Genomic DNA, 12,291 nt, shown 5'->3' with positions numbered 1-12,291 from the left:
GTTCATATTTTGTGTACCAAAAAATGATAGTATTTTAATAAAGATGTTCACTCATCCAGTCTGTCCCCAGATTCACAGTTATGTCTGGGTACCTTTCAACCTCAGAAGAAAAGCAAGGCTTGGTAAAGTAGCTAATAGTGTTAGTATTTGGTAGAAATAATTTATGGAACACTGTAAGTGTAAGCACTGCTTTACAAACACAAAGAGCTGAGGTCTCTGCTGTGAGGCACTTAACCATCTGGAAAAGAAGTAATACACGGAATAACAGTGCAAACACAAGATGACATTATGATACATAATGAAGGTCTTGACTTCTTTGGCCAATGTCTACCTTTCTGGCTGTGAATTCAACTAGACAGGCTGGCCTTTATGATGCAAACTGTCTCTTGAACCAGATAGGAAAAAAGGTAATTTAAAAGTGAGTCTAACTTCTGGAAAATAAAAGAAAGGCTTTTTGAAGATTCCAGGGACTAGCTCTTACATCCCCTTTGGTGATGTAGCAGTAATTCTTGTAGCAAGTGCAGTAACTGCAGGGTTATTCTGTACATTTTGCATTAAAATTTGAAGAAATCCTCGAATTAACAGCAGATTTTTGCACAACTTGCTGGTGCACGGACCAGTTTCCAGAAAAAACCTGGTGCCAGTTCACTGACCTTTTTTTCAGTATTTAATGACAATAATGAAGAGCTCATAAATACATGGTAGAACTAGCACATTTATTTCTGAGAATAGTATTTTCTGCGTGTATTCAGACTTAGTTTAAAACATCCTTGTTTCTCTTTGGTAAAGTATAACAGTGTTTTATTCTGGTTTAGGACATGAAAGATTATGATAGAAGTTAAATGAATTTAAGCAACTCAGGTGTTTTTGTGCAGTATTTTGCATAGTTTATCTAAAAAGTCCTTTCACAGTTTTTTTTTCATGCGGAGTAGCTAAACTAGCTACAGTGAGTCAAAATCTAATTTAAATGTCTGTGATTACTGTTCCTCTGATAATATCCTCTGCCCTTTTAGTTGCTTTTTTCTTTTTTTCCTATGTCAAAGGGGAGTTTTTGAGCACAGTATTGTGTGCAAAAGGTGAGTGTGTTTAGAGAAAACAGACTGACGAACAAGGAGAAACAGGGAAATTTTTTTATGTGTAAAGGTGCAAAATGACCCAGCCAGACAAGCTGAACACTGTTGCAGAGTAATATTGCGTGTTGTGACAACTGCAGATTTTTAAAAGTTTGGAATTACAGGATACATGTTTACCTTTCAAGGGGGTATTTTTAATATATTTGTAGCAATTACAAAGGCAGAAAAATATGTTCTTTTGAAAGTCACTGTACAGCCAAAGCACTTCAAATATGAGCTGAATCTGTACGTGTTAGTTTATTTCTGCTTTGCTTCTTTGCCTTTCAGTACCTAAGTGAACGAACTCAGCTGCAACATTTGCAGCTTCTTCTTAAGGAAAACCTTAAGTCTGAGTGTTCAAGTATATATGAACATAGAGTTACCTGTTGGCGTTTTTCTGTCAAAGTAGCTTCAAATATCATATAAATGAGAATTAGACAAGGCAGTAAGATCTTTTTGTGCAGCATGTTCTTTTATTGCAGTTGCACTTTTCAAAAAGGCAGTAAAGTTCTTAATGTGTCTGCAAAAAAATCCCCAACAAATTAAGCTTGACTAATACCTTTAAATTAAGAAACTGTAAAAAAAAAAACAAAGCCCAACCTGCTGTAATGTGCACATGGAGTTCTGGATAATTCTGATAGAAGTGATGAGCTCAGTACTGATTCACTCATATTCAGAATATGAGTCTTTGTTTTCCTAGAGGTATAATGACAAGAGCACCAGCTTTAAAAAAAAACAAACAAAACCACAACCAAACCAAGACAAAGCAAAACCAAACCAAACCAACTTTTGTTTTATCTTTTTGTTCAACCTAAACAACAAGAATCGAAAGAGTGTTTACCAAAATCTATTTGACCTAGGTCATTCATCCTTTGGTACAAGTATAAGAGCACTTAATTTGAATCTGCATTTTTTACAAAATTAGATTTAAAATGCAAACAAACCTATGCCAAAAATAAACAGAATCTAAGAAACAGCACTGCAGCTCTGTATGACTAGTTCTCTTTTAGTTTATTAAATTCAGAGCTAGTCTGTTACTATCGTAAGATATTTAGACTTTTTGTAAAGCATTTTCATTAAATGCTTTGGTATGCTTGAGAAAAGCCAGTACATACGTAGAAATGTTACTACTGTAAAGACAGTACAGAGACAGTATTTATTAAGGTAAAATTAGATTTGGAAGGTAAATTAGTCTTGTACGTCTTATGTTTGTTTATTAGAAATTAATATAGTCACCCTTAGTTGAATTTTAAAATCTATTTTGTTCCCCCCTTAGGAGAATTATGAACGAATGAAAGCACTGGTAACTGAACTACAAGAACAAGCAGAAAAAATCAGGTTAGGTAAGTATGATAGTCTAGACTTTAGAATAATAACCTGGCACTTGGCCTTGTACCTCAAAGAGTTGGCCTTGGCCCCTTGATCCAGCCTGTCCAGATCCCTCTGCAGAGCCTTCCTGCTCTCCAGCAGGTCAGCACTCCCATTCAAATTGGTGTTGTCTGGGAATTTAGTGAGGGCGCACTCAATCCTCTATCCAAATTGTTTTTAAACTTACTAAAGGACTGGACCCAAAACCAAGCCCTGGGGAATCCCACTAATGGCCACTGTGGAGTGGGATGTAACTCCAGCCACTTCTTTTCTCTGGACCCAGCTGTCCAGACATGACCTTTTACCCAGCCAAGAGTGCACAAATCCAAGCCATGAACAGTCAGTTTCTCCTGGAAAATGCTGTGGGAGACAGCATCAAAGGCTTTGCTAAAGTGCACAGAGACAACATCCACAGCCTTTCTCATTCATTAAGTGGGTCATCCTGTTATAGAAGGTTGGTCAAGCAGGACCTGCCTTTCCTAAACCTTTGCTGGCTGGGCCTAAGCCCCTGGTTGTCCTGTATGTGCTGCATAATGGCATTCAGCATGATCTGCTCCATGTCCTTCCCTGGCACCTCCGTCAGACTGGCAGGCCTACAGTTCCCTGGATTGTTTCTCCAGCCCTTCTTGTAAATGTTGTCACACTCACTGACTTCTGGTCACCTGGGACCTCCCTGTTTAGTCAGACCTGCTGGTAAATGATGGAAAGTGCCTCTGTGAGCTCTTCCACCAGCTCCCTCACTACCCTTGAGTGGGTCTCATCTGCCCCTATAAACTTGTGTGTGTATAAGTAGTGTAGCAGGTCACTAACCAGTTCCCCTTGGATTAAGAGGGCTTCAGTTTGCTCCCTGTCCCTGTCTTCCAACTCAGTGGGCAGGTATCCAGTTAAGGACTGAATCAAGGAAGTTATTAAGTACCTCTGCCTTTTCCTCATCCTCTGTCACTGTATTTCCCCATGCATCCAGTAAAGGATGGGGATTGTCCTTTGTCCTCCTTTTACTGGTTGATCTTTTCCAAGTTCCTAACTGTAGTTGTGCTGGCAGAGAGAAAGCAGATCTATAGTAGTTAAAAATATTGAAATCTGTGTTTCTTTTTTTGACTGTAAGGCTATCTGAATGAATTGCAGTTGACTATAACTAATGGAACAATAAAATGAAAACATTTAATAAATGCTTAATTAAGCTGCTAGAGGCTGAGCACATAGCTTTAATTCTGCCCTTTTTGTGATTATCATGATACTGGTTTTGTCATTTTATATACTGTTTCTTATATAATGCATTTTCTTTTACAACTTAGGAATGGAGCACTGTTAAGATTCTGTGCTCAGTGCTATTTCTTTCTCGCTGTTAAACAGGGATCCAGAGTTTCCTGAGGTGATGTTAAAACCTGGACTGCCTGTGTCTTTTATGGATGTAGAGACTGTTCAGCAATTCATGAACTAATGATGTGTGTCTCATGAACTAATGATTATGGCCTTCTTCCTTGCTGCTCATTTGCCTATTCTTGCCTGTTACACAATGACAGGACAAGACCATAGTGCTCGTCTTCCCTTCATCTGAGCAACCTCTAACAGGATGTTAATAGGGTTTTGAGTGACATTGATTGAAATTGCTTTATGTATCATTTGAGTATATAAGAAAAATTAAGTACCTATGTTGAATACTTCTGAAGGATAGGTGCAACATCTTTAGATTTCACTGTAAAAGCTGTCTGTTAGAGGATGAGTTCTTGCTTGAGGTCTTTGTAATGAGTGCTTCATTTGTTAGCTGTTACTCAATGTGTAGGGCTTTTCTGAACCCATATCGCACTCTACAGGGTAATCCCCAGCTGTGCAACAGGAGTGGTCCCTACCCCTTTACAGTAGGTGGTTTTCTGACAGGAAGCACAAGAAGTAGCTGAGATACCTTTAATCTCCGTGGCTGATCATAGCACATCAGCAGTCACAGTGGTGTAGGCATTGTTGTAAAGGAGAAATTAAGAAGTTTCAAATTAAATGCCTCCAAGTTTGTTTCATTGTTAAGGACACTGCTTCTCAGAATGGGGGTTAGTGCAGGGTAGAATATCTTGATGTTGCAATAGAATGGCTACAGGGCCTGGGAAGCTAGCACTTGTGATTAGTGTGTGAAGAGGAGGGGTGCACAATGAGAGATGACAGAAGTGTCGGGATGGAAATTATTTTTGCAGCATCACACAGTGTAAATTAAAGACTTCAGAGGTCAGAGATAATGTCGTTATGATGTGAGGTGTTGAGAACATGGATGAAAGTAGCACCTCTGTGGGTGGATATGAGAGGTTGTTTCTTAAGAAACTTGTACAGAAAGAAGTTGCAAGATTTATTCTTAAGCTGGATATATAGACCTAATGAACTGGCTGAACTGAAAGTAAAATGTGGGCCTAACAGGTAGGAAATGGTGTGTGTAGTGATCAAGGAAGGAGGTGGGACAAAGGACTTCAAAGATAGTCTTAGAAGCTCTGTTTCAGTGATGCCTAGCTGACAGAGAAATCCTGGAGTCTCAGGAGAAATGTTAGCAAAACAGCACCTTCTTTGTTTTGTACAGAGAGACAGTTTTAAAGGGATGAGGTGGATCAGTGATCTGTCTACACAGAGAAACAATGTTTGTATAAGCTGTTGTTATAAAGAGGCTGAGATGGGTCAACAAATCTTGAGGTATTGAATGACACAAAGCTATGGGGAGCAAAAGATATGATACAGGATGACCTCTTAGTGAAGGGTTGAAATAAAACAGATATAAATTTGGTATTAAATGCTGTACGTCTGAGTTCTGCTTACAGTTTTGGCATGGTCCAAGGAAATTAATCCAGATGGTGCTGGGTCGTTCAAGATTGCATTCAGCATAGCTATTCTGAATTATTTCAGAGATTAGTATTTCCTGTAGTCTTACTACTGTGCTTTCTATATATTTGTGTTTTCCGCCCTTGTGTTTATTGCCAAGCAGTGGGGGAAAGTTTCAGACAATTATGTTTGTTAAAATCTTTATCTCAAGAGTAACTGTAAAAAATGAGGAAGGAAATAAAATAAGTTCTAAAAACAAGCCTTTTTATCAATACCTTAAATCTGTTTGAAGTGGAAACTATTATTTATTAAATTTATTATTAAGGCTCATATTTCAAAAACTAGGAACTCGTCAGCATTTCCATTTAAAGTTTTAATATAACTGATGATTTATCTTATCCATGTCCATAGAAAATGTGACAATTTACTGTTGTATCACAGGAGGTGGAGAAAAAGCTCGTAAGCTTCATACATCAAGAGGAAAGCTGTTACCCAGAGAGAGAATTGACAAGCTTATTGATCCTGGGTAGGTACTTCCTTATTTTTTAAAACATTTCAGGTTGTCTTTTGCAGGTAAATATTGCGACAGGCTTCTTTTCTCTTTTGCTTCCATAAACACTGACAAATAACATGACTGAAATTTTACCATAGTGTTCTTTGAAATACCAATCTGTTTTAAAAAATAATTTTTTAAAATTTAACCTTTTAAGTGAGATTCAATGGCAGATAGAACCAGTAATTTTTTACAGTTTTGTTTTATTTGTCGTTATTCAGATCTCCATTTTTGGAGTTCTCTCAGTTTGCTGGTTACCAGTTGTATGGTAATGAAGAGGTACCTGCAGGAGGCATTATCACAGGCATTGGACGAGTATCTGGGTGAGAGATTCCAGTCATCTACACTACTTATGATATGAAAAGGAAGAAGGTATAGTTTCATTCAGTTTCCAGCACTAAGCTGTTAGTGGTTTTGGTGTTTTGTTTCTGACACTCAAAAAATCAGGAAAGCTGGTATCTCAATTTGTTTGGTGACAGCTAAAAAGAAGTGAGGTTTTTGGTTTCGTTTTTTGTTTGTTGGGGCTTTTTTAGTTAGTGTATCCCACTAGCTGAACAAAACATGGAGTTTCAGGTGTCCAGTTAAGGAAGGAGGTTAGTGCATCTGAAAAGCAATTTTTAAAAATAGGATAGTATTTTAGCATAAAAATTAGTTTTGCTTACTCAAAGTACCTCCAAGACTGTTTTTGAAATTAATTATGGTACTATGCAGCATTATTTTACTCCTTAAAGTAATGGAACAGGACATTATAGTGTTGAGACTGCTGTTACAATTGAGGGAATGCAGATGAGAAGAGCTCTCCTAGAACATCAGGGCTTCAAGAGTCCTTGGCATGTTGCAGTTCCTAACTGACGTACATACTTACTCATTAGAAATACTTTTCTCTCTCATAAACTTTTTTTTATTTTTAGGACGGAATGCTTGATTGTTGCTAATGATGCAACTGTCAAAGGTGGTACCTATTATCCCATCACTGTTAAGAAACATTTACGTGCTCAAGAAATTGCAATGCAAAATCATCTCCCTTGCCTTTATTTGGGTAAGTCCCATTGCAGAAATAGCCAAGGTCCTGTGTTAAGGGCAGCTGATGTGTCTTCAGATCCGTCTAACCAGGAATGTATTTAAACACACCTATTTAAATATATTTTCATCAATACTATTAACTCTGCAGAAGACTGGTGCATCTTAACTGGATAGTGTGTACAGGTTCTCAGGACTATTCACTACACTGCTGTAGGGCTGGATTCATAAAATACAGATGCAACTTTTAACAGTGTATCACTTCTTTCTGTCATGGATAAGCAGTATTTCCTGTAGACTCATCCAGTCAATTCAAATCACAGTTAAAAAAAAGAGTACATTCTGGTGGAGGATGTATCTGTATGAGAAAACATACCAAAGAAATAAAAATTATGAGAGTGACAAAATAGTGAAAAATAGTTTGGATCTGTAGATTTTTAGGATTTGGGATGAATTTTTTTGAATCAGAAATACAATTACATTTTATTTTACATTTTGAGTTTAGTCTATTAGATTAGTACCTTCATGTAAGTTTTACTTACATATGCTTTTATTATAAAAGATGAAGAACAGAGTGACAGATATCTGTACTATATTACTGGTAGTGTTTTCTTAGCCTGGTTTTATACAAATACAAGAGGTTTCTGCCAATATCTTCCATTCAGCCTGAATTCCCAATCTTATGACTTTTGAACCTCTTAGCCAGTTTCAGTCAGCTTTGGCAGAGAGTTGGAAGAAAGTGTATATTCCTGTGGATGTTGTGTACCTCAGTATCAGAGAAGAAAGATCTTCTACTCCATTTTGAAAAATAGGGCAGGTTATTCCTTGTCTGTTCAGTTTAGTTTAGCAGCTTAAATATCAGATGTTTGCCAGTTTGGATGCTTGTACTAGTTAAATAGTCAGCATAAATACAGATCCTGGCCAGCATAAGTGTTTGAAGTTTCTTGCCCTGCTGATAAGTCAAACATGTGAGTAAGACCAATAGAATTGGCGAGGTTGATATAAGGGACAGTGTGGGTGTAGATTTTGTGGCATTGCTGTAGAAAGAGCCCTGGAGGGAGGGGGAGGGATAAATTTTATCTTAGTTGTTTATAAAAAAGAAGAAACTTGCTGTGTGCAAAACAGTTGTTAATGATTTTTTTTGTCTGAATTATCAGCAAATACTATCTGTTCAGAGAATTCTTTTTTAGTGCATATCCATTACTGTGGGTAATTCTACTCTTTTAAAATGTTATGGAAGGAGGAACTGTGGGACACAACTATGCTTTAGAAAGAAAAGTTTAGGGGTTTTATTCCGTCTTTGAGACATGCAGTCCTTGAATGTACAATGTCATTCATACCTAGTGAGTTACTTCACCCTTGCAGTTTCTGTACCTGGACTTGTTCCAGTTGATTTGTGCTGTGCGATAAGAGGGAGAGCTTTGTAGTCAGTCAGCACTGTACTGAGAATGTGACTTTCTCATTGTTTGAACTGCCTTTTCCACCAGCGAAAACAGCTGCCTAGGTGCTAATTCTCAAGTGGACACCTGCTGCCATTTGTGACTGAGTCAGTCACTGGTGTGGACATTCTGTTTTGGCTGCAGTCATGCAAGATGAGAATGTGTATACAGACTGGCAGTTGTAGGTAAAAATTAATTACCAGGAGCCAGAGTTCTCAGAGATGCTTTGCCTCCCTGTGCATTTCCTCATGGTCTTCTGTCCTTCTTTGGATACTTCCGTGACAGGTTGTATTTTCATTAATTGGGAGCAGAGAGGCAGCTGCCGTTGGAGACCTGTAAGCAGGAGGGTGAATCCTGAGGCAGGGGCATATAATAAATGACTCATCCTAAAGATAGTTTAATGTTTTTGTTGTGAAGTTTAATCAAGTGTGAAAGAACAGAGGGAGCACCTTTTGAACTCAGTGATGATTAGTTCTGCCTTTTTCTGGAGCTTGTGACAGAATTGCAGTAGTATAGTTGAGTTAAAATTGTACATTAAAAGTGTTCTTAGTTTAAATATTTTGCAGTAAGATGAGTTCAAAAATTTGTTTAGGGAGGTATATACAGTATTAGCCATAGTCATTGCTGTATATTTTAGGTAACATGCTGATACTTTACCAGCAAGTATGTAATGCTGTTCAAAAAACTTGTTAATATAATTTGATTCATTCTAGTTGACTCAGGAGGAGCAAATTTACCTCGGCAAGCAGAAGTATTTCCAGATCGAGATCATTTTGGCCGTATTTTCTATAATCAAGCAGTCATGTCCTCACAAGGAATTCCACAGGTAATTTGCTTTTATTTAAGAATTAAAGACTTGTGCCCATGTTTTGTTTCTGATGGCATTGTATTGTGCTAACCTGATGGCCCAGTCTGGGGCTTCGGAGCACTGTAAACATAATAACTGTCCACAGGAATTCATTACAGTTTTGAAGTAACTGTCTACTTTCTTAGTCTTGGTGTTAATGATTTGACCTACCTGCTCTTGTCTGGGAGTAGGAGAGAAATGGGATTGGGAACATGGTAAGTAGGGCCATTTGAGAAAGCACTAGAAAATCTCTTGGAACAGTTCTGCATCAGCACTGCAAAGGTGAGGACGCCCTTGAGGATTGCTAGTAAATGAGATATATTTTCCACTAACAGGGGTATATGTATATTTATAAATCCATTTTATACCCTGATGTGCTTTATGCTGAAGCGGCCCTAGTAATAATGTTATTTTCTAATGTGTTAATGATGCATAGAATTACTGTTAGTCACAGTTTCTGGATTTAGAAGTGGTTTTGTGTCATGGTTCACTCAGAAATACATAGGGATCAGTTTTCTGATGCAGGTGGTGTGCTAGGGAAACAAAACCACATGTTTTACTGAATCTATTACTCATAAAGGATGCAAAATATTTGAGGATTGCTGATGGGCAGCTGTGGCTGCAGTGATAGTGAACGGCAAGATGTACAGTCCCAATGGAGTTGAGAAAGACAGGTAACAGAATAAAGACTTGAAAGGAATTGTTAGCAGGAACCTGTGAGAAGCTGCCAGGGAGGGTGGAAAAATCCATGATCTTTGAAGATAACCTCTTGCAAATAAAGGAACACTACAGAGGAGCAAACAGCTGGGTAATTCCTGTAGAGTTGCTGTCTACTCAGTCATCTCTCACCTCTTTGAATGGTTTTGTAGCCCTGTCTTATACCTGCCTTATACTCCCTTTTGCAGACCAAAAAAATTCAAGCTTACTTAGCTGTTCTTCATGCAGTGTTCCACACCTTTGATGGTCCTACTTCATCTTCTTTTCCAGATCTTACTGTATCTTTTTTAACATGAAGGAGACACAGTCTGCACCAAGAGTCCTTAAAACAAGTCAAAAAAAGACAAATTGTGCAGAACCTGTTAGAACTACCAGTTCTGAGCACCAGTTCTCAGAACCAGTCTTTCTTTTCTTTCATCCCAAGGGGGAGCAGACAGCTTCGTCATTTAGCACTGAGGCACAGCAAAATTCATTTGATTCTGCAGAACTCTTTCTGTTTACCAGGGGAACGTATATACTACCTTCCAAGAAAACAATATATTATTAGAAGAAATAAAGACGTTGTTTGAAACCTGCATTCTTTATGGGCATCTACAAGTGGTCAGAGCAAAAAGAAGTTATGATCAAAAATCCGGGTTCTCTTTTAGGCCTGTGATATATACAATCCTGACAGATTAATCTATGGCTAATTACAATAAGAGCTGAGGAATGCAGAACATTAAAAAATTATTCAACCTCTGTTTTCTATACAATGAGAATAGCAAAATCTATTCTGAGTGAGAAACAGGTCACACATACTGTGGAACTTGTGATGACAATATTTGTTTTCAAGAAAAAGAAGTTCTCTACCACACTTTGAAGCCCTGAGAAAGCTGATCATTATCTTGGCAAAGGGCTGGGATACAGTTTAATTTGTGGGTGCTTGCAATGTGCCCTGAGGTTCTCCCAAGTTAAATGTAATAGCAGTTATTTCACTCCATGTTGTCTGAAGCTGGGCTGTCAACAACCAGAACCCATGGCAGTGCTATGACACAAATCCCACTATAATACCACTATCCAGTGTTCTTTTTTAGAAGGAATAAAACCTTTGAGAGACCATCCTCACTGGATTCTCCTGCCCTGGGACTCAGGGGGACACAATTCCAACCACTCACACAAGACACTCCACTGGGGCCTTGGGCAGGGATTTTTTTTGAGGGGGAAGGAGGTAGTAAAAGTCAATACTTCAAGGGTGAAGCAGATGCACCAGTCAAGGATGCAGTATTCAGTGTGACTCCTTACGTGATAAATACTGGCTTTGCAGAATTTTTGAGGAAGCTGCCTGTGTTACCTTGATACCCTTCTGGCACATTTTGGAAGAGTTCAGATCTTTAACCATCTTTACTTTTCCAAAGAATTATGAGATCCATTGGCTCTATAAAAATCCAAGACTGAAGATTCCAGCAATGCACTAAATCTCTTTTGGAAGTATGACAAAATTTACCTTCTGCTGTTCTTTCCAGCAGTAGAAGTAAACCAATTGTAGTGATTAGGTAGGTCTCCAGGGAAAAGCAGTGTTTAGTTTGAACAAAAATACATAGGAGAGAAAGACAGTTTGTCAGCTGGTCATCATATAAGACTCCCTGATAGATCTAGATTGGTCCAAGTGTTTTTTGGAACAGCAAGTGTCAAAGGAGTGATGTTTTGCTGGATAATCTTTTTTGGAGAAATTTTGGAAAACCTTGTTTTTGCTGGAGACTTCAGTCATGATCTGCTGTGGCAGGAATGATTTTTAGATGTTATGTCAAAGATAGATGTATATACGCAGCTTCCAAGGCTGAAATTACTGATGTTGTGCAGGACCTTTCCAGAAATGCTTGACCCTACAGTCATGCTCTTGTTTCCAGCACATCTTGAAATATATTTTACGTACTTTTAAAGTTGCATAAAAAAGTTGAATTTCTTTTTCCTTCTATTACCGTATGGTGTTGTATTAGGAGTAATTGCATTCATATACAATAAAAACTAAATATAAGAAAGATTTGTCCTTGAATAAAACACATTTCTATTTGTTATGACACTGATGAAAGTGAAATTTTCCAAGTATGACACTGATGAATGTTTATCTTTCTTTAAATATTTATGGGAGACTGGGAAGAATGTTTTACAGAAGCACTTCCTTTATTTAATGGATGTAATAAGGGTGGGTTCTGTTTGGGAGATGTATCTATGCTTTGTTTTATTTCAAAGAGGCACTGTTAACATTTGTAAATCTCTTTTTGGTCCTGATTGTAGCTAGGGTAGCTAGAACCATCTTCCCTGTTTGAGAATCTGTTTCTTTAGAAAATGGGATTATGAAATTATGCTCTCCCTGGTCTCCACTCTGGTCAGTTCTTCTGAGATGGGAGTCTGGATATTGTTAGTTTGCTACCTGATGTTTTGTGCTGTGGCCTGATTGAAGGT

At 37.9% G+C, this 12,291-nt stretch overlaps 1 protein-coding gene across 2 annotated transcripts in view; it reads left to right on the top strand.

The window, feature by feature from the left end:
* MCCC2 (methylcrotonyl-CoA carboxylase subunit 2) overlaps window positions 1–12,291 on the top strand; it is a 36,893-nt gene that overhangs the window by 1,269 nt on the left and 23,333 nt on the right. For both annotated transcript variants that reach the window (XM_014887112.2, XM_088155841.1), the window contains exons 2-6: window positions 2,389–2,455; window positions 5,715–5,799; window positions 6,048–6,149; window positions 6,738–6,865; window positions 8,999–9,111. In XM_014887112.2, coding sequence (XP_014742598.1) covers window positions 2,389–2,455; window positions 5,715–5,799; window positions 6,048–6,149; window positions 6,738–6,865; window positions 8,999–9,111 — 495 coding nt within the window. The remainder of the gene's footprint in view (window positions 1–2,388; window positions 2,456–5,714; window positions 5,800–6,047; window positions 6,150–6,737; window positions 6,866–8,998; window positions 9,112–12,291) is intronic.

Source organism: Sturnus vulgaris, chromosome Z, assembly GCF_052056855.1.
Source record: "Sturnus vulgaris isolate bStuVul1 chromosome Z, bStuVul1.hap1, whole genome shotgun sequence".
NCBI lineage: Eukaryota > Metazoa > Chordata > Aves > Passeriformes > Sturnidae > Sturnus > Sturnus vulgaris.
The sequence above is the reverse complement of the archived record's forward strand: the minus strand, read 5'-3'. Positions and strand labels throughout refer to the sequence as shown.